The sequence below is a fragment of the Pseudomyrmex gracilis genome, unplaced genomic scaffold (assembly GCF_002006095.1).
Source record: "Pseudomyrmex gracilis isolate BER0280 unplaced genomic scaffold, ASM200609v1 scaffold_231, whole genome shotgun sequence".
Lineage (NCBI taxonomy): Eukaryota > Metazoa > Arthropoda > Insecta > Hymenoptera > Formicidae > Pseudomyrmex > Pseudomyrmex gracilis.
The window spans coordinates 210,160-231,859 of NW_018020815.1; the positions used below are offsets into that span (position 1 = coordinate 210,160).

The 21,700-nt window shown below is 39.0% G+C and overlaps 4 protein-coding genes across 10 annotated transcripts; 2 read left to right on the forward strand and 2 right to left on the reverse strand.

Annotated features, from left to right (window-relative positions):
- The first annotated feature begins 102 nt into the window (after nt 1–102).
- Nucleotides 103–3,907, forward strand: LOC109858966. 3 transcript variants are annotated; one of them, XM_020436722.1, is made up of 11 exons: nt 103–465; nt 638–782; nt 889–1,115; nt 1,212–1,384; nt 1,579–1,723; nt 1,807–1,854; nt 1,997–2,156; nt 2,301–2,677; nt 2,797–3,086; nt 3,192–3,299; nt 3,404–3,907. In XM_020436722.1, the coding sequence occupies exons 1-11, from the start codon at nt 388–390 to the stop codon at nt 3,486–3,488; spliced, it is 1,836 nt and encodes a 611-aa protein (XP_020292311.1). In that variant the 5' UTR covers nt 103–387; the 3' UTR covers nt 3,489–3,907. The 3 variants fall into 3 exon arrangements, with proteins under 3 accessions (XP_020292311.1, XP_020292312.1, XP_020292313.1); XM_020436723.1 differs by lacking the exons at nt 103–465; nt 638–782 and having other exon boundaries at nt 895–1,008; XM_020436724.1 differs by lacking the exons at nt 103–465; nt 638–782 and having other exon boundaries at nt 1,096–1,147.
- Nucleotides 3,908–6,849: 2,942 nt separating this feature from the next.
- Nucleotides 6,850–10,666, forward strand: LOC109858971 (neural/ectodermal development factor IMP-L2). 5 transcript variants are annotated; one of them, XM_020436732.1, is made up of 7 exons: nt 6,850–6,978; nt 8,252–8,428; nt 8,672–8,739; nt 8,836–8,920; nt 9,042–9,231; nt 9,331–9,644; nt 9,857–10,666. In XM_020436732.1, the coding sequence occupies exons 2-7, from the start codon at nt 8,252–8,254 to the stop codon at nt 9,884–9,886; spliced, it is 864 nt and encodes a 287-aa protein (XP_020292321.1). In that variant the 5' UTR covers nt 6,850–6,978; the 3' UTR covers nt 9,887–10,666. The 5 variants fall into 5 exon arrangements, with proteins under 5 accessions (XP_020292321.1, XP_020292317.1, XP_020292322.1 ...); XM_020436728.1 differs by having other exon boundaries at nt 9,861–10,666; XM_020436733.1 differs by having other exon boundaries at nt 9,331–9,635.
- Nucleotides 10,667–10,924: 258 nt separating this feature from the next.
- Nucleotides 10,925–21,350, reverse strand: LOC109858967 (tyrosine-protein kinase Btk29A). Its single transcript, XM_020436725.1, has 12 exons — nt 21,087–21,350; nt 14,609–14,670; nt 14,409–14,492; nt 14,188–14,252; nt 13,755–13,820; nt 13,421–13,549; nt 13,120–13,313; nt 12,814–12,985; nt 12,408–12,576; nt 12,181–12,299; nt 11,827–12,079; nt 10,925–11,744 (listed from the first exon to the last, which is right to left on the reverse strand). The coding sequence occupies exons 1-12, from the start codon at nt 21,178–21,180 to the stop codon at nt 11,643–11,645; spliced, it is 1,509 nt and encodes a 502-aa protein (XP_020292314.1). The 5' UTR covers nt 21,181–21,350; the 3' UTR covers nt 10,925–11,642.
- LOC109858970 (insulin-like growth factor-binding protein complex acid labile subunit) lies at nt 16,677–17,893 on the reverse strand. Its single transcript, XM_020436727.1, has one exon. It carries the CDS (start codon nt 17,820–17,822, stop codon nt 16,764–16,766), a length of 1,059 nt encoding a protein of 352 aa, XP_020292316.1. The 5' UTR covers nt 17,823–17,893; the 3' UTR covers nt 16,677–16,763.
- Nucleotides 21,351–21,700: the final 350 nt, after the last annotated feature.

Here is a 21,700-nt window from a genome sequence, read left to right on the forward strand (position 1 = left end):
TTTTGCTGCAAGGGTTCTGATCGAGAACGTGGGTTCGAATCTTCGATACGAGACGATTCCGTTCGTTCCTGCCTAAGACACGACGGGGGGACCCAGGCGCGAGGAACTACAATGATCAACATTGCGTTCACTAGCGTTTGCTACTATCGACTGACTAGAGTGATAAAGGTCATGATAAACACGATAAATGAAACGTAAAGTACATCGCATTCGCGGTTACCGCATACTATAAGTGCGTGTTTGAGTGCGTATTCGCAAGGGATTCGCTTTAAAAATAAAGAATCGACCATATATATAGCTGGAACAGCGCTCGCGACAGCGCGATTATGTGCATGTGGCTCTGAAAATGAATATTGTTGAATATTGTTTGTAACAAATAAGTGTATAATGTACAGCGTTTTTCTCCTGTTGCTTGTTTTGGCTCTGCGAACACATGGATTAACTTTGGGCGATGTTCAATGCACCGTGAGTTTTTCACAAAGTTTATTAACATCTTGTTACAATATTGCAAAACAGTTTGCAGACTTGTTTACTGTGATATTTACAAGATGATCGATGAACGCAATTTATTTTTGTACAGTAACAAATAAGAATACACGCGGGATAATGTATTTACATCGTTGTATTTGTTTTCTAGTATGTTTACACACTAAAGTATCATCAAAGTGCGGACTTTTATAATGTAGTCGAGTACAATTCTTCAATTAGCGATTGCACCATTGAAGACGTTCCTGATATTATCGATTTTGTTGTCGTACAGCATGAAAGAAACAAGCCCATGAGTACGTTGCAACAGAATTTTGTAAAACTTAATCGTAAACATATATATGATTGTTGATTCATTATCTCTAATCTATTTTTTTTTTTTTTTTTTTTTTATATACGAAGCTTCTTTGAAGATAAACTTTACACTTCCTAAAAGAGAATGTCGATATGGAGTAGCATTGTTCGTTGATTCTTCAGTGAAAGACGAAAGGGAATGTGAAAACTATGAATTTGAAAAAGCCGGTAACATTAATTTACAAGTACATACTGTTGAGAAGAACTTGTGTTTTCTCAGAAACATGAATGAACTTGTGAAATATAATGAAAATTCGATCAGATTCTTACATGAGGTGATAAACAATTATCGAAATATTATATGCAAGTGTGTATGCTTCGTTTTTTATGGTTTGATAATTGATAAAATAATCCATTTACTGTTATTTTAGGATAATATTGATCTGTGGTTCAGCAATATCTTTACGGGATGTTATACAGTTCAGTTTCATTTAGGTGGGCAGAAATATGTAACAGGCAACCATGTATTTATAAAAACATCTGATCGAGACCTTGTTACGCAACCACAAGTTATATGCAAATACGACACGTACTCAGATAAAAGGTAAAAATGTTACAGATAAAAGGTAAAAATTGTAATAATAATTTCTTATCATATAAAAATTAGAAAGACATACTCTTTATCAGGAGAGTTTGAATAATAATATCTCTTATTTTCAATAGAGATGCATAATCAATTAGGCACCAACTAATAAAAGATCAGTACAAAGTAAATAAAGTAGTTCGTTATTTTTATAGGCATGAAATAACAAGTTTTACATTCGATATCTCACTATTGGCAGATGTAGGAAAATTTCTTCAAGTAAGATTCATACCAATAAGCTCAGACAAACCCTGTATCTGGAAAGGAGAGTGGTTCGAACACATCTGGAATGTTAGCTTGGTAACGTTTGAACATAAAATTTCATTTGCTTTCTTACACAAAAATTGAGACGTTCTGATTCAATTCTTCATCTTGTTTTTCAGATAAACGATGTATCAAAGGATAATAATAATAACTGCAGTTTGAAGGAGGTATATTAGTTTTTTTATTTCGGATCTAAAATATATTGAAAAAAAATTTAGAAAATATATATCGATACAAATTTTATACGCATTGTGCTCGCTCTGTGTGTGTGAATTATTATTTAAAACCATAACTTTGATCAACAAACAGGGTCGGAGACCAAGTGGAGAATATATAAAGACTGTTCAATGCAATTTTCAAATACAAATTGCACTACCCACGGGTTATTGTTCCGTATTTGAATTAGTTGACGATCGATGCAGTAAAATCGTTTCAAGATTAGATACAGAACCGTGTATCTGGATAAAACGTAAGTATAAATTCAGAATGAAAAATGTACGTCGCAAAAACAGTTTTAACCCTATCGTCTCTAATCGGTATTTCGTCATTTGGAATGTATTAAGAATGGACAGAATTGTTTTGAAATAAGAATACACATGTTTGTTTTTAATAGGTTGCGTGAATTCTTTTGAAAATGCGCCGCACATTGATAACACCAAAGTGATAGCATCAAGTTCGTACCTATTGTTGCCAATTATTGCCGTTCTACTGATCGTATCGACGATAGCCGGAGCAGTATGTTTTTTACGTTATGTACGCATACGAAAGGAAGAGGTCAACCTCTACGTGAACCCGCAGCACGACGACTTCTTGAATCCCACTTGTCTCAAATCTACGAACTTCGATATTGTCGACGGCAGCGAGAAGGGAGTCGATCACGACAATACTGCGTGCGATGACATCATTCTTCTGTACACCAAAAGCTCAACATCTTTTATGACACTGATGAAAGATTTCCGAGAAACTCTCGCCAAAATATGCTCTTGTTCCGTAAGTTTTTTGCGCCACACGAAATAGTTTTCAATAATTTATATTTTACATATTGTTTAGCGAGATATTTCGAAAGTTCGTAAAATATTTTAAATTAAAAATTTTATTGCTTTTTGAAGGTGTACGACTGGCACGACGGAGCTGAATGGAATAACGTAGCGAAAGTTGGTGCTGTTTTGTGGTTCACTGAGTTATTTAACAGCGGATGTCGTGTTGTTTGGATCGACACGCCGACCAGCAGATCTGTCGTTATGTCAAACTCGAGAGAAAGCAATACGAATGTAAATAAGGTCAATAAATATTATGAAATAGGTGATTTTCGCGACGTAGCGTTTCCAGTGGTGCTTGATTTAGCAAAACGTAATACAAGAAACGTTATACATCAGTATCGCAGGCATTTCGTTGTGAGGTAGGATCGATAAAATACACGTGTGCAGCATTTGCTGACGTAAACATTTCCATGTTATAATCCAAATAACATATGGTTGTGTGACTTGGCTACGATTTGTTTCAGATTCGGCGATCTGGAAAACACGAGGAATTTGAATGATCCGTTCCTTGATCTTTCGCCTCACGCGCGATATCGTATGCCACAACACCTTATGCAATTGTGTTCGGACTTGTGAGTAATCTCATTCAACTCTGGAATGTGCTCAATAAGATGATAAGATAAAATGCATAAAATGTCAATAAAAAATATTAATTGACTCGTTCTTTCTCGTTTAGGTCAGTAGTAAAACCAATACTTTCCAAGTATCAGATGAAGGCGGAGCAAGATCTTTTGCAGCAGCGATTAGAATCGTTAATGTGAAATTGTTGGCCGTGAATTATTATACAAGAGATATCAGTGTTCTCGTAACTAACGATACAAATGAGAAATGTTCTATATTTCTCATTCTTTATCGTCCAAAATATATATAACCGGTTTATATTGTTATACTACTAAGTTGTAACAATATAACAACACTGCGCTCTAATGAAAAATTACGTCTCATCCGTCCCGATTATGTCAGCGATTTGTATAAGTTGATTTTTTTTTTGTACGGTAATACCGAATGTAAAGAATTTACATTCTGTTTCTTCTCAGGTTTAGTCAATTGCGAACACTTGTTCGGTGCAAATTTGCATAATATGGCAAAAAAAGTATAGTACGTATAGTTTTTAAGTTTTTAATTCTTAAAGTTTATATATATATAGTTTATGTGTGTATATTTATCACACGTTGTGTGGACAGAAAAAGAGATATTTTATGACATAATATATATATTTTTAATAAATATTGTGAGAAAAAAAAATAAAATACAAAAAAAAAATCTTTTGTCTCTCTCTCTCTCTATAAATCTTTTGCACGTTACATTTTATACTTTATCGTCTCTCTTCGTATGTCTTTGTTTCTGATAAAAGTTAAAAGACTAACGTATAACTAAATAAAAAATAACAATTGTGAATACCAACGCAGCCCGAGATATCTCGTTTGAATGTGATGCTGAGAATTAGACGTCGTTTAGCAATAGCTAACCGAACTAATGAACTAGCAAACGCCATCTAACCGAGAACAAATTGTTATCGTTGCGGGTTATCGCTAGATGGTGCACGAGTTCGGTTACACACATTCAAGGCTCTTCTCGCTTGAATGAAATAATATATCTCTCCGATAATTTCAACGATTTTCGAATGACAAACTGACGTGTGGACAGGATAAAAAGCCATAACTCTATCAGACTAACAATTTTCGAACTTCCCAATTGTAGTTAAAATGAGATAAGGTTGCGTTCGGGAAGCGCGCTATCTGCTCTATTCCATTCTCGCTCTATCGTTTTTTAGATTATAAAACAAAGACAGACTGACGCAACACCACGATCCTCGAACGCGCAGCCTAAGAGCAGGATTTAAAAAAATTTTTTTATCGTCTCTATGCGGAAACATTTTTTTGTGATAAATCTTGTGCGATAATCTCACGAAGACCCTCGCGTGCATATCTCACCTTTCGTTTTCATATGTTCAGTTACATTTCTATTGTATTTCTTGTGTGACTTCGGGGCATTTGCTTAGAAAGGTTCTAATTTCACAATTTAGAACTTCACCGAGACGCGAGAAAGAGAGAAAAGCATCCATGACCAACAAAGTTCTCGTAACAGAAAGCGCGCAGTAGACAGAAAAAAGAAGAAAAAAAAGAGGCAAAAAAGAATATCTACGGGTGGGCTTTTATCTTTTAATCACAAGCGCATTGAAAGCTTTGTACAATTCCCGTCAAAAGTTTCGTTCTTTCAACAACGGTATTTTAATTTTACACGAAGAGGAGCACACACACACGCGCACACAATAGTTACCATAGCAGTTGCTCTTCATTGACATGCATATCAAAAAACCCAAGAGAGAATTTATAAGATGTATCTTCGTGCACAGAGTCTTCACTTCAGAAAATTTTCAATTTTCAAGTCTGCACAATTCATATTGTCTCTGTTTAGAACGTAAAACAAAAAAAAAAAAAATAGTTTTCAAATATTTTTAACGAGAGTTCAATTCCGAGGAATTTTCCGAGAGTTTAATTCCGAAGTAACGACTTCTTGACGAATTTGCTGACGGAACTTCAATTTGACACAGCAGTTTTTTAATGCGAATACACTTCATAATTGACCAGATATTTCCGGATTTGCACTCGGATCGGATTCGCATCAGGCGATGGTTGAAGGCCAATCCAAAGTGCAAATAGAATTTATTTCGAGATCACTCAGTACATTAAAAACACAATATAAATTATCGAGATATATAAAGCAGTAATAATAAATATAATTTATTAATTTAACACGAGCCTTTTGTTTTTGAACTTTCAAATTTTCGCGTGACACTTTTATATCATATTTTATGTAACTTTAGTCACAAATTGCGTCTCGCGATTTTCGACGCACAATGCAATATATTAGCGCTTTCAAATAGAATTAAATTGATTATGCATAATACGCATATAATAATGAGAATGTTAAAATATGATGAAAAATTAACAAAATTCTTTGCGTAAAGAGCGCGTGCGCTACAACATCATTTGATCGCTTTTTTTAAATTTATTTCGCGCAAATTAATAAAATATTCGGCAAATGTTCGCTAAATCAAAAATAATGCTTGTTTCACAGAGGTGTTCTCTTGAATAATTAAAACTGTCCGCGTTGTGTGATCCAAATAGCTGTCAAAGCTTTTCCGTTTGTGGAACTTTGTTAATTCTTAAAGAGAACTCCCGGTTCTTCGGAGCAGTTTTATTGAATTATATGATCAGAAGCGCGAGAAATTGGGTCAATTTCTTCCTTGTTCCTACTACGTCGAAATAAATTAATTTTCGCACACATATCACCATTTAGATGCGTCCGATAGCACAAGATTGTGAACCATATTTTCGATGATACAGAATCGAGAAACGGACACATTTCATCTCCCTTTGATCTGCGTAAATTGATATAAATAACTGTGTGTAAATTGCAGTCAATTGCTGTGGAAACGCGTAACACACACACGCACACACATAGATTAAATTACAAGTCATGCATTTATTAATGCGGAATAATAAAAAAAGAGAAATTTTTCATATATTAAAGATCTATGACGCGGATACTATCGCGCGCGAATGATGACATACGAGAAAAATTAATTTATCATTCTCCGCTGTATAATGCGGGAATAAAAATTGACACGCAATTTTTCACTTTTGACGTGAAAATTTGCGTACGCTTGTGTGTGGTGTAGAGAGAAAAGAAAATTTAACAGGCCAGATGAGAGTATAAAAAAAAAAAAAAAAAAAATAAGACACACAGACACACGTAGTTACGAAAAATAAATACAAATTTATATGAAAATATTTCTACATGATATACAGACCTGGATAATATGTGCCGATAATTGGAATCATCTTCTTCCTGATACGATCGCTTTCAATAAAAGTAATTATGGTGTCGTTTCTTTTCAGATAAAAAATCGACCCTAGATGGACCCTCGATGAGGGTGAAAACAAATTGGATACAAACGACTCGTGCAGATAATGAATTCGATTGTTTGCTGGTGGTATTATATCGCCCTACCCCCCCTCTTAATAACGACCAATCGGGGAAAAGGGAAGGACTGCCTGCTGTTACATTCGAAATATATAAATGGACCAATAACTGTTATACCGCCATTCAGTCGGTTCCCTCGATTCCTTGCTGATAAACTGCGGGCTCTTGTCTTCTTCTCCCTCTTTTTTTCGTTACATTCGAATCTTCCTCGGGAACACGAAACAGTTTTCGGAAAATCACAACACCCGTTGCACACACACGGTAAGTTTGACTAACCATATATCCACGCGATGCATACTCGATTATATACGTTTAGATAAAAGAAATCAGAAATGCAAGAATAAGCAGAAATCGTATTCTCGCTTCTGCTACGTGCGGAGCCTCACGTAGAGAATTGCGGGGCCTCGAAACAATTGACACAGATCGTTTCTATATATATATCTAAATAAAAGTGTGTTATATATACTCGGATGTACATCTCAAGATCAAAAATCGTTAAAAAAATCTTTACACAAGTTTTACACACGATGTTTATTTTTTTTTTTAATTTTTTTTTTTTTTTTTGAGAAAGACGATTATTTCGGTGTTTTGTTTCTTCAAGATTATGAAAGATTAAAAAAAAAAAAAAAAAAAAAACAACGAAATTGTATTTCGAATATATTCAGTCACGGGACTGAATTCGCGGACACTATTGAATTAAGACTGCGCGTTAGAGAAAACGTGACAGTTTTCATGAGAATTTAAGTATCTCCATCACGAAGCGTGCCGCACGTGTCGTGTTCCGGTCCGTTTCCCTCTCCACCTTCAAAGCAGCTAAGGCGAACTAATCCAAAAAGACTGATGCAACACGACGCATCTGTGGCATTCTACGTGCTTTCACTCGTTTACTTTTTTTTCGGCAGCTAGTTGATACACACACATCAAGACGAACTTCTTATTCACAACGTGAGAAAATTAATCTTGTATATACGGTGTTTTTTTCTTCGCAAACGTTATCTTCAAAATTGTGATTTTTTTTTAAGCCAATTCTCACACATCACATAATTTTCTAATAGAAACGTTAAAGTAAGATGGACACGTGTTGCATATCGCAACTTTGAAATAAAATATTTGTAAAAAAAAGAGGAAAGGAATCGAATATTGTGCTCTTCGACGAATTTTAAGTAAACTTGATCTTTTTTTTTATTATAATTTTAAATTTAACGCTGTCAAGAGTCAAAAAGTTGCGATAACGCGTTATCGGTGATTATCATTATTGAAACAAAAGATTTAGTGTAAAATTGGTCAAAAATGTCACAGTTTGAAGGAAGTGCGATAAAAATTCCAATTAAAGAGAAATAATTTTTTTCTGTAAAAGTTTTTGTCGTTACTGTGTGAAACGATTCGATATTCGATAATTTATGTGCCAGCGCAAAGTGAACTCTTAGTTTTCGGTAGCTGTATCGACAATACCTGTGTTCGCATGTTTTGTCACGTGTTTCCGGTTTTTTTTTCTGAAGAAAAAAAAAAGGTTTTTAACTAATGTTTTTTTTAGATGCTATTGTATCTTTCGACCCTCGGGCGTCTTTTGACGATCGTTGCCGTGGCTGATGTGGCCTTCGGAAGCCCTTTGGCATTATTGCTGACGAACACACCATACACATGGGCAAACGTCGAGTCCAGCGTGATGAATAGACTGAAAGACGATATTAAGTCGACCGGCACAAAGAAGGTACGGTCGCATTATGGTTGCATTATTGGTCAGAAATGCTAACTAATACTTTTTATCTGTGTTTGTATAATTTTTTCTCTTTCTTATTTCGTCTAGACCGCATCGTTTTTGTTATTGCGAGCGAAACATGTTTTTTTTTTCCATATTCGCGCTTCGCTGTAAATAAGAAAAAATTAAAATATATATATTTTTTAATTAACATTTATCCATTGAAACACGTGTACCAAAACGTGATTGTTCCAGAACGGCTTCATGTCGACTTGGACCAGAATTTTGCAGAATCCGCCGGATTCCTTGGAAGTCGCCATTGGGTGAGTGATATATACACTTTAATACAAAAAGTAACGACTATAGTATGGAAGTAACATGATAACGCATATAATATCGTATATCCCATGTTTGTTTAGGAGCCGCGTAGAATTGCAATGTGAAGTAGCTGGTAATCCGCCTCCCCAAGTTTACTGGATAACTGGAAACGAACCGGAAAGACAGGTCCGGTCCTCGCTCTCGCTGTGTATTATTACGTAGTCTCCCTCGCGACTCAAAAATCCATAATAAATAATTCTGAAAGAGCGAACTTTTCCTAACGATCCGTTTATTTTTGCTCCGGCAGATTCAGGAATTGATCACACGTGCCCAAGAAGCGAGCAATACTATATCAACGGAGTGGGAGGGTGTCAGTCAGGTTTCTTCCACGTACGTGATCGATTGCGTCAGACCTGAAGATCAAGGCCTAAAATATTGCGTGTCTGTGTCTAAAAATATGGTGGCTCAATCGGCGGCAACAGTACTTTTGGTCAACAGTAAGTGGAACGTTTGCCATATTTCGCCAGTGGCGATTGTAAGATGCGAGATCGTTAAACGATAAGAAAAAAAAGAAAAAAACTTTATCATGTCCACAGCAACCAGAACCACTGCGTGCAACAGCGAAAACCCGCCTACCATCACCTTGCACTCTTCCTGGAGATTCGCTCTTCAACGGAGCACGGTGATACTTCCGTGCAGAGTCACAGGCCAGCCGATACCTTATCTATTCTGGATAGATAATGCGGGCAACACTATCAGCCCTGCGTCACATTTGAGACACACCGTTCTGCCCAATGGCGATCTGCAGATAACCGATCTCCAGTGGTCCGATATGGGTGAATTCACTTGCAAAGTGCAGTCGGGATACACAGAGAAAAGCGTAACAACATTTCTGTATCCCGTACGTTCCGTACGTATAATACGTAAAACTTTGCAAAATCATTGTTTTTTTTTTCTAAGCACAATTCGATGTGTGTATAAATTTCTTCTAAAAAACTTTTAACATAAATAAATAAAATCGTTTCCTTTTGTTGCTTACAATTTTCGAAATTCAAATTAACAATTTATAATTCTCTTTTCCAACAAAAGAATAATTCTTTATAATTGTTTCTTTTGTTTCAGGAAGATAGACAAACGGAAAATCCTATATAAACAAAGGACTCCAAAATTGCTTAACACCTTTTAACGCTGTTTGCTACAACTGTGCATAAGTGAATAACATCTATTGCATTTATCATTTTATACATTAACTTTAAAACACAGAGGCGGAACAGTATGATTTAATTTTAGAATTTTTAGAGAAGTATTATGTACTTGTAGATAAGTATTGCGTGCGTACTTATATATAATTTTTTTTTTTAACATTTATGATACCAGTGTTACATACTTGTCCTCATAAACTCAGTACTTAGCGACAAAACCGCTTTCTGCATCAAACCGGCGCACAGAAGAAAGTTTTTTTCTGGATGTACAATCAAAAAGACGATAGGCTCTCACTGAGTCTGACATGTTTTCTACGTTAGTCATTAATCTTGCGTTATTGCCTTATCAATGAGAACGTAAGTCTCACTCCGAATAAGAAAGTTCATAAAAGAGTGAACTCAAAGCACAGAGAAGCCTCGAAACTCAGACATGTAGACTGTTATTTCAGGTTTATGTCACTGTATTAGTTCGTTTTAGTTTTTATGTACGTATTTTGTGTATTATTAAGAATATTTGTATTTGTACGCAAAACATTAGATTAATTGATTGTATAATTAGGATCAAATTTTTTTTTTTTTTTTTTTTAGAAATAGAGCAATGGATGGTAATTCATTGATTGAACGTTACACATACTGTACGTTACTTACCGCTTTTAGCTGTTCGTTTAGAGTCCAAATGAGAAATTGTGTATACGATCAATTCGTTTCAATAAAACACAATTATTTGCGATTTTCACTCTTTTCTCTTGCGTCTTTGCTCAATTTCGCATGTTATTTCATCGATACAACATCACACAGACAGACAGATAAAAAAAATTCTTATTTAATAAATCGGTTTATTATTAAGCAGAAACAATATGTTTTCGATTTGAAAGTCATATATCATTGTCCGTTAAAATCAATGATGAAAAAAGACGGTGTATGTCTAGGCGAAATCACAAGTTGAATATTTTGTATTTGTTACAAAGGCCATCAATAAATACTATTGTTCTATTTATAAATGTATTTATATGACGATACAGAAGTAAAAGTCTAAAAAGTATATGGGAAAAATAGTATGTGAAACACACAATAATATCACGCATCCCATTGTGTCAGAAGAAACATCATTTTAACACTCTCAGAAACATATCTCAGAGCGTACATCCCAGAGATATACGGAGAGGGATAGAGGAAGGAGATGAGCATTTACGCTTTTACGAGGGTTTAGAAACCGTATCTCCGTACGGCTCACTAATTGTGTAATAGACGCGATACAGAGTAGTGTAAACTTAATTACACGTACACACACACGCGTACCACATGCACATATTTACTCATTTACCTTTAGTGGCTCGTATCGCCTTGCATATTTCGATCCACGGATGTCCGTAGGAACTGCAAATGTCACACACGCTATTAGTCGAGCTCGAGGATGGTTTTTCTTGACTAGTTTGATGCCCGGGTGTATTCGGCGACGAGGAGCCCTCTCCTTTTGATTTACACGCGGCCGACGAGAAATGATGAGGAAAACCGATCGTGGTAGACGGAGGGGAGGCTGGTGCGCGGTTCTTGCGCGACGGCAACGTTGCTGAGTTATATGACAGATTCGACGAAGGTAGAGTTGCGGAAGACGATCGTTCCGACGACGGCGACGACGACTTCGCCGTCGATCGGCTCGAGCGACAGGAGGGTGAGGACAGGCGCATACACCGCAGAAGGTTGAGTCAATCGTTGACCAGTCCTTGAGATACGCTGATCAGCTGTTCCTTCAGAACACGGAAAGACGGTCGCACTTCCGGACAGTGTGCCCAACATTTGCGCATTACCTGAAACCCCGATTTCCGAGTGAATTCACTCTGTACACGAGATTACTTTCTGATCAAAGATAAAGAGAGCACAAACGCTCACCTCATATACTTCCTTGAAGCACGCTTTGGGTCTTTCCAGAATGATTCCTCGTTGTACACGCTCAACGACTTCCGTGTTCTTTAGACGACCGTAAGGCATCTTTCCGCACGTGAACACCTCCCACATAAGTACTCCGTATGCCCACACGTCCGACTTCGAACTGAAGCGCGTATAGTTCAACACTTCCGGCGGCGCCCATTTAATGGGGAATTTAGTGCCTCCACTACTGGTGTATTGATCATCGAGCACGTACCTAGAGATATTTGTTTTTGATCAGCTAAATTTCATACGGCCCGTATCCCATTTCACTGAACTGATCCATTTGTTTCGTGAAATCACAGCGGTAATCGTTACCTAGCTAAACCAAAATCTGCGACTTTTACTACATTTTCGGATCCCACCAGACAGTTGCGCGCAGCAAGATCTCTATGTATGTAGTTATGCCTCTCAAGATATGCCATTCCCTTGCAAACCTGCAACGTACCCATTAGCATTATTTTGAGAAAATCTCGGTCGTAATATTTTGTCTCTCAGAATTATGGTACACATTATTATTTTCAACTGAAGTGCGGTTACATTACCTGTATACACATGTCTAACAAGAGGCCGACGTTTGCGCCTAATGAGGCCTCGTGACGACGGAGGTAGTTGAGAAGAGATCCATGTCGCATGTATTCCGTAACAATATATATTGGTCTATCTTTGCTACAGACGCCGTACAGTTGGACTAGGTTTTGATGTTGCAATTTTCTGAATATACAAACACAAACAAAATATATAAACACAGATAAAAAAAAACTATCGCATCTCCAATACGCGCATGTTTTATTAACAAAGACTTATCAGAGAAAATATTGTTTAGAAAACAAACTATTCTAGCAAAGTGTATTATAAAAAAAAAATCTGATTAAATTTTAGGAGTTTTCCTTAAAGACTTGTCCATCAAAACTTTCGACGTAATGTAAAAGAAACTAGGTTGAAACTTACGTCATTACTTTAGCTTCCTCTATAAAGTCGTCTTCAGACATGGTTCCCTCTTTCATCATCTTCACGGCAACGTCAATGGAGCCGCGCCACTTTCCTCTCCGCACAACTCCAAATTGGCCGGACCCGAGCTCCTCCAACAAATGCAATTCCGCCGGGTCGATTTCCCACTTGTCTGCGAAAAAGCCAGCCCAAATTAAATAGCGCGTTGACTTCTAGTAGTCTTTTTTTAGTATATTCTTCTATTTTGTTTTTTTTTTTTTTATATCAAATAGTAAAACAAGATAACACAATAAGAATCTTACGAACCGTGACTAAGACCGGCAGTTGGTGGTACGGGACGATCGCAGGGACTGGTCTTTAGTCGGCTGGCCAAACCGCCGCTGTTGTGTCTGTGATAGTTCACCAAATCAGGAATGGATCCGCAACAGTGCTTCTCTGACAAGTAAAATTCCTTGCGGACGTTTTGTTTGATATGATAATGCTTCACGTGAGGATGTGGCCTACGGCAGAACGAGAAATCATTAGATTATCCGGGACAAGTTACACGAAACGAACAACATGCGTTACAATAAAATCTATTCTTAATTGTCGTCGGTCGGCAACTCACACTTTCGTGTAAAGAGAGAGAGTGTAAAGCCCTTTGGTCGATGAATTACGAACGACGAAACAACCTTCCTTATCTTCTTGTTTCAGCAATGACTCTGCGCGTTGTCTTGACATATCACCTACGTACCACCTGCAACAGCAAATGAAGCGTCAACTTGTTTAATTTTGTCGTATACAAACGTCGCTTTACGCGAAGTCAAATAGTAGGAAAAAAAAAAACAAAACAAAACAAAACAAACCGATTGATAAGAGACTTCAAAATGGAAAAATAATGAAACGAGAAACCTATCGACGATATTGGATTTCGCGATAATAAAAATATACGTCAGACTCACTCATATTTTTGCAGTCCCAGTAGTTCCTTCTCTTTAACGTAGTTGCTGGGGATGTAGCCGATCGATCTGCAATTAAAAAATGCGCGCCGTATAAGCTAGCTACAAGCCAATCAACTTAGACCATCAACAACGTTGCGCTTTACGTGTCGACGGCGCGCGTATTTTACCGCATAAGTAAACAATCCGGCTATCGCGAATAATTATCTCTGATTACACAAAAGTACCGCACTAAGATTATTGTTTGCCGTCACTGATTATTCTCTACGATTGCCAGTTGATTACTGCCGTCGCGGTGTATAATTTAAGCAAAAAAACATAGATGTGTCACCTCTGTAAGTTGTACAAAAGTAAAAAAAAAAAAAAAAAAAAACAAAAAAAATATTGTGAAAACTAGTAAAATAATTTTTTTCCACGGGGAAGAAATTACGCGTACCCGTTCTCGTCCTTAACTTTCCACCAGTGTTCCTGGGAATCGTCCAGAACTTCGTACTCCGCACCCTGTGTTTGCACAACGTACGTAGATTATCAATAAAAATAACATTTATGTGATTTATAATACAAAGATAATAAAAAATAATATTAATTATCACTATGTGTGTTACTTTGTATTTGCGTACGTGTTTATTATATATATATGGTTTATGTAATCCTTACCTTCTCGAGAGACAAATCGCCGCCTTCGATGGCGCGGAAAGGATACAGAGCCACCACGACTTTCGTCCGCAGCATTATCTTTTCCTGCGGCAAAGTTAATCAAGATTTTTTTTTTTTTTTTTTTTATTGCAGGAATTAGATAAAACGCCAGCCTCAACAACGGCAGCCTCAATATATCTTCTCGACGCGAAACAACTTACCTTGGCTTTAGAGGATGGTGTACCGGGTGTTCCGCCTGGCATTATCGGAGTCGAGGGTGTACCTGTAAAACAAAAACAAACGAGGAAATTAAATTACACCGTTTTCGTATATTTTGAACAATTAAATGACAACATGCTACATTTTTTTTTTTGTTTACAATATCAACTCGCAAGTGATCGTCTTTTTATTTTCGCGTATCGTGTGTGAATAAACAAACTGATAAAGTGAAAAAACAGCAATTTCCGGCGATTTTATTATAAAATAACCGACACACGTGTGTTTTTTCAATACAGTCAACAGTTACGCGGGCTCGCTAAACGCAATCGACCGTTAATTTCACCGAACAAAGGATCCGGCAACGACATTCCTTTTCGCTTGGCGGCGCGATCGGACAGAACTAAACGAAACATCCCGACTGACAAGTGCACCACGTCGGGATGACAGCATTCCATGAACCATGGACGAGAAGAACGATACCACGAGAGGAGAGGTCTCCACCCCGTCTAGACAAAATCAATGCGACCTCAAACCTCCTACGTCCCCACTCCGGCCATCCTCTTCAGCACCCGTTCAACGTTCGCACGTGCACGCTTGTCGCGTGTGCATCCGCGTGCGTGCATGCGTGCGAGTGCGCGAGCGCGAGCGCGCGCGCGCGCGCGGCTCTGCCGCAATAAACCGCGCGGTTTCCACCAACCGTATCAAACGCTGTACATATATCGTGCGGATTAAGCTAGACTAGAATCTAGAAACGCGGTAGAGATGCGGCGGCACGTGTGAAATTAAATGTTTTCAAGCCAGCCAGCTTCGAAGTTCCGCGACGATCTGATATTCCGTGATCGCACGCTTTCCTAAGCACGACTTCATACGTTTCATTGTTGTTTCACCGCATGCAGCAGGTGAACATACATACCTCGGTCTCTCTCGTCGAGTGACACGTCTACATGTCTTTTGTATTTTGCAATGTGTTGCTCTTTTCAAGTATTGTTTGTTTTTTGTTTCTTTTTCATCGAGTGTTTCATTGCTGAAGGCAATCGGTCGCAACGCGGAAAAAGATCTCGACTGAGGAAAAGTTTCTCCGCGGAAAAATATTCGGATGGTTTTCCGCTCGTTTTTCTTTGCGCGAGAAAAGCAAATGAGAAACTACACACGATCGCGTGGTAGAATCTACATGTATAAAAAAAAAATAATAAAAAAATAATAAAAAATAAACTTACCCACACACAATTATGTCGCGCAAAAATTTTGTATTTTATTTGTTTCTCAAATCATGTTTCTTTTGCGTTTGTGCTGCGCAAGAGAGTGAGGGAAAAAAAAAAAAAAAAAAGTGGAGCAAGAGAGAGATGTGTGAGCGGATCGAGGTCGGTCGAAACGAGAGAACTTCCCCTTTAAATCGCTATCAATCTCGCAGTGATTTCTCGGAGTTTTTCTCGCGCAATTTTTCAGCTCACACGATAAACATACATATATATGTGTACACGTTACGCGGAGATTTATAAGAAAAGCCTTTCCAAGAAGCGTCAGTGGAAAATCTCAAGGAGGACATCTCGGTAATGAAAGTCTCGCGCCGGGACACACAAGGCTCCCGTGAAAAGAGGATAACAAAATCCGCCGCGGGCTAGACGCTCTCTTTTTCCCCGAGATCCAACCCCCGAAAAAGAGTATTCCAACTTCCACAAGGAAATTCAATAAAGCGGGAAGAGAGAAAAAAAAAAAGGGAAGAGACATAAGGTAAACGTCGCGTCTGAAATAGCGACGTCGGGATATTGAGTCTTACTGTCCGTATTGATTCACATATACATACATATGTATGTATGTATGTATGTAAAAGCGGCACTACAAATATACATGACGTCGGATGAAAAATGTACCTCTCGGCGCACAATTTTCTGTTTCTCCTCTTTTTTTTTGAACTTTTTTTTCCTCCCTTCTTTCGTGTCTTTAATAAGATTAAATTCTTTGTGCGTATTGAAAGTGCACTCTGAAAAACCGTCGCTTCAGAGATTCAGATCGACGTTGGTGCTTAAACGTGGTATTTAATCTGATTGCGAGATTTTTGACAAAGACATGTAAAAAACATCGTGTTTAATTGAACGTAACTTGTAACGATCTACATGTATAATATAAAATGACGATCTTAATTAATTAATTATATTTTTAATTATAGAATATAAATACAGAGCGATGGTTAGGTTTCTCGACGGAAGACAGATCCGTCGCGGACACGTTATTTCCGTCGAAGTAGACTTTTCGCAACTCAACGAGACCGGCCAATGCGTTCTTATCCATCGTGCGGATGTTGTTATCGGCCAGTTTGAGAACTTCCAGCTTGGCGAGTCCCGCAAAGGTGTCGGCCACAATGTGGGACAGTTTGTTTCCGTCCAATCGCAGTTGCTCCAGCTGAGACAGATCCCGAAACGTTTCCGGCTCGAGAGCGCTGATCTCGTTCTTCTCGAGGTGGAGTCTCTTCAGTTCGGCCAGATCGCGGAACAGCCGTCTGGAGATGCTCGTTATACGATTGTTATTCAAGAACAGATCTTCCAGCTTGCTAAGTCCTAAAAAGGCGTCGTCCGACAAATTCTCCAGTTGATTGTAATCCAAGTGGAGACGGTTCAGTTCGGTTAACCCGGCGAACGAGGCCGGCGCCACGCGGGCAATTTGATTGTCATTGAGCCACAGGTACAGCAGTCCGGGATTGAGATTCGAGAAAGATTCCGCCTCGATCGCCGCGATAACGTTGTGACCTAAGTAGAGCCACGTAAGACTCGACAAACCGGCGAACGAGTCCTTCGGTATCGAATCGATCGTGTTGAACACCATCGACAACGACTCCAAGTGTTCCAATTTCGCGAACAAGTTCGCCGACAACGTGCGCAGCTGGTTGCTGTCCAAGTGGAGACGCTCCAAGTTCGGCAAACCGTTGAAGGAGCCACTTCTCAGCAGAGATATCCGATTGCCTTGGTTCAGATACAAGTGCGTCGCGGTCACGTTCTTGAAGGCGTTCTCCCGAATCTCCGCGAGATTCAGGTCGTAGATTTCCAATCGGTCTTCGTAACGACGCTGCGTAACTTCGACGAGCGCACCTTCGTAATGGCAGATGTTGTAGCCGTTCGCCTCACGGCAGATCGGTTTCCCATGTGTTTCCTTCTCCTCGGACGAGATGCTCGCCGCGAGTATCAGGACAATTTCCGAGAGAAGCAGAAGAGATCGCAACATCGCGCAGAGAAGTTGTGATATCCGTTACGTATCGAACTCGTGCGGCATACGAATGTGAAACTGCAAAATCGCGACGCGCGTCTCGGTTTTGTGGTCCATCGGGGGGGGGGAGGGGAGGGGGAGGAAGACGCGGTTAGATAACGGAATGTGAACTTTTGCCACTTGTATCATTGCTATCGCGTGAAAAACATTAATTACGATCGCGTTCTCGGAAGAAATCAGCGACCGTCCGAGTCCGCGGAAAGACGCGGAAATTCTCGGAATAATAGAAATGTTCAAATTTTTCTCACACACATGTTTATTCCTTCGTATTTATTTCGAGAAGACTTGCATTTCCACATCCATCGTAGGTTTCTCAGAATATTTCGAGAGATATCGAAACGCCTGAATTGACGCATTAATTAAAAAAAAAAAATAATAAAAAATAATAATACAACGCGCTCATCGCGCAAATTGCGAATATGACGTTAAACGCGATCTCGACGATCGTGAATGCGCTTCAGCAAATCGCTTACATTGCGGATGGCAGGTTGTTCGCCACTGATTATCTGTAACGAGCAAGTAGAAAGTACGTAATAGTCCAGTGAGCACCCGGGACAGTGAGGCGATCGCGGAAAGTGGAGTGAAACGGTAGAAAAATACGAGTTGTATAAGGACGTGAGCGTCTCTTCTGAGAATAAATAATCCGATTATCATTATCATCTTCCGAAAATATAATCTTTCTTTTTTTTTTTTTCTATTATTAATGCGCACGCATTACCGCACGGTGCATCTAATTACGCGCGTGTCTACGTTATATTAAAATTTATGAGCGTAAATATTCTTTTGCCAAAAAAATCGAGTATTTCCGCTGAGCTTAGCATGCGTGAAAATTTGCATTTTGATTACAAAATAACTTTGCGATATTCAAAATCTGCTTTTGAGTTGAGAAATATGTTTTTTTTTTTTTTTTTAAATCAGCTATCCGTAACGAGACGAATCGCGCGCAAATGACTAGCGGCGTGACTACGGGAGTAACTAACTCGAACCAGGCTCGATCGTTAAGACGATCCCATTCCGAAAGATGGGACAAATAATATGCATATATCGCAGCGAGCGATTTTCAAGGCTAACACACAAGCCTTCCCCGCGAGCGTTGTCGAGAAACTTTCTAAGGTATTGGTGAAAACATCAGAAGAGCGATTCGCCTCTCGCTCGCGAGGTCATCGAACGATGTTACATCCCACTCACTCGGTTTCTCGATCCGAGTGTTCCGTGGTCGGTCGGTCGGTCGGTCGGCGCTCATAGTGACAAACCCGATCGCGGACTAACCGATGTTAAATAACAAACACGGGATAAAAATTAATCATTAAAATAAGCGGCAAATTGCAGTTTCGACTTCGACAGTTTACCGGGAAAGAGAATCGTGTTTTTTAATATATATATCCAAATTTTCTCGAAAACAAATCAGCTTCAAATTAACGTTTATTATAACAGTTAGAAGATAATAATAAATACATTTGTTTTGCTAAAAAAAAATCACACACCCACGCACACACACATACACGTTAATAAATGTACAAATTTAATTGCGACTAATTGCTTGCTTTATTCGCAATCAACGTGGGTTGCGCAGTAATTACAAAAAAGAACCTAATTACGAGAAATAATTACAAAATATAATTACAAAAAAAAATAAAACTTGTTAATTTTCACTTTGTAATTCTTTCTGTTCTGTCGGGATCTGCTTTTCTCTCGTTGAATTTATTATTTATTTATGGTCTCTCATTTCTTTGTGTATTTTCTTCGTCATTTAAAAAAAGGAAAGAGAGAGAGAGGAAGAAAGAAAGACACACACACACACATACACACATAAAAGCACACTCGTGTGTCGATAATACAATACACAATGACCGCGTTGCCATTAAAGACCCGACGTGTCGACGTCTATGCGGCCGGTGAATGTCACCTATAATGGCTACATTATGCCTCGCGCAGCGAGTGTGCGCGCAAGTAATTGGCATTTGTCTAGCTACACTCTTAATCGACTTTTGATACATGGAAAATAATACCTGATAGACAAGACGCGGAATATCGATTCGCAGAATACAATTGTTCGTAGAAATGTGTTTCGAGCATAAAACAATTAACATTTTTTTTTTTTTTAAATAGAGGCATCTCTGAATGCGATACTCTTTTATATATTTATAAAGAAGAAGAACTTATCCTCAAATGTTTTCCAACTTGACAAGTTTCGATCGTCGCTTCCGATACTTTCTCATCACAATTCTCGGCGATGTTGAAAGCTGACGAGGAACTTGCGCGGACTCGAAACTTTCGAAGACGCGGATTTTTTTTTTTTTTTTTGAGACTTAATGTTTTAAGAAGCGCGTTTTTCTCTCCGCATGCGAGACACCTTCTCCTCGAGACACCGATGCAAAACTGATCTACATGCGATTGACGTTGCGATCTTGACATTAGGCGTGGCAAGAAAGTTACTCGCCGCCGTAGTGCCGTTCTTATGAAACCGATGGAGGTCGGTCGTGCTCGCGCGCGCCTCCCGTGTAACCTTTTACATTTTGCGCAAGCGGGATTTCTTGCGCGGAATATACAACTGTGTATATATGTGCGGGCATAGCGCGCGGATGCTTTCCCGTGCACGAGCGAAAAGCTGAAAAATAAGTAGCAACGCGGTCGGAGAGAAACAGCGAGATTTAGAAGCGAGGAAGGGAGAGAGAGAGGGAGAGGAGAGAGAGAGAGAGAGAGGGACGCGACGAGAGAGAACGCAATACGTCGTTTCACCTGCGTGGCCGGTATATACCGTTGCAAATGGAAAACGCGAGAGCTTTTTATCGTGTCGGAGCGACGAAAACTAGCGGATGATATATTTTCTACATCGTCGAGATTACCGTATCGTCGTTATTATCATCATCGTCGACACATTGAAACGTACGCAGCTGCTTATATTCGTCGTGGTGGAATCTTGACTTCAATTTCTTGACTTCTTGTTGTTGCAAATAATCCGGATTTCTCTCGCTGCACGATATGTCGAGCAATCTTTATTATATTATCGCGTGATTAAGAAATATCGCGTGTTAAAAAAAAAAAAAAAAAAAAACTATTGAGAAACAAGAGTATTGAGAAACGTCGAAGAAACTGCAGGAAAATCTTGGCGAAATCGAGGACGCTGAGCATCTCGGGAACGATGAATAAATTGAGGAAGGATAGTTGAGGCAAATTATACAAGTTCTCTCCGAAAAAAAGGAAACTGTCAGATCGACTCACCGGAATTACTGTGTCCGGTAACGTTACCGGTGGCCGAATGGACCGCATTAGTGGCAGCGTTCGCGACCTGTTTCAACGCGCTGATCACCAACATAGCTCCCGTTATATATATATATATTAGTCAGTCTGCAGTAATTAGCATCTGGCCGACATGAGGCACAGCAACGCGAAACTTTGAACAAAACTTTTCACCGGGAATTCGCGAGCAACGGACTTGAAGGAGGAGCGGAAGCGACTGTGGAAGCGGCTCGACGCGGACTGCGTTTGGCTCTAAGCGCGCGACTGGTTCGAAGCAACGCGAAAGGGAGTAGTCGTCGTCGTCGTCGTCGTCGTCGTCGTCGTTTCGCTTGGTCCCCTTCTTCGAAGTTTCACCTTCACGGAAGCTTCCCTCGTCGTCGATTAAAACCGCCGAGCGTAGACGAAGACGACTCTTCGACACGCACTGTGACGCGCGGTGCGTTACGTGGGGACGTTATGTTTCCTATTCGTACCAGTCCGGAAACTAATACGCGTAATCAATGATTTACATGTATATATATATATATATATATGCTCGGAAAATAATTGCACGTAGAAGAAACTATATAACATTATATATGATAAATAATATATAA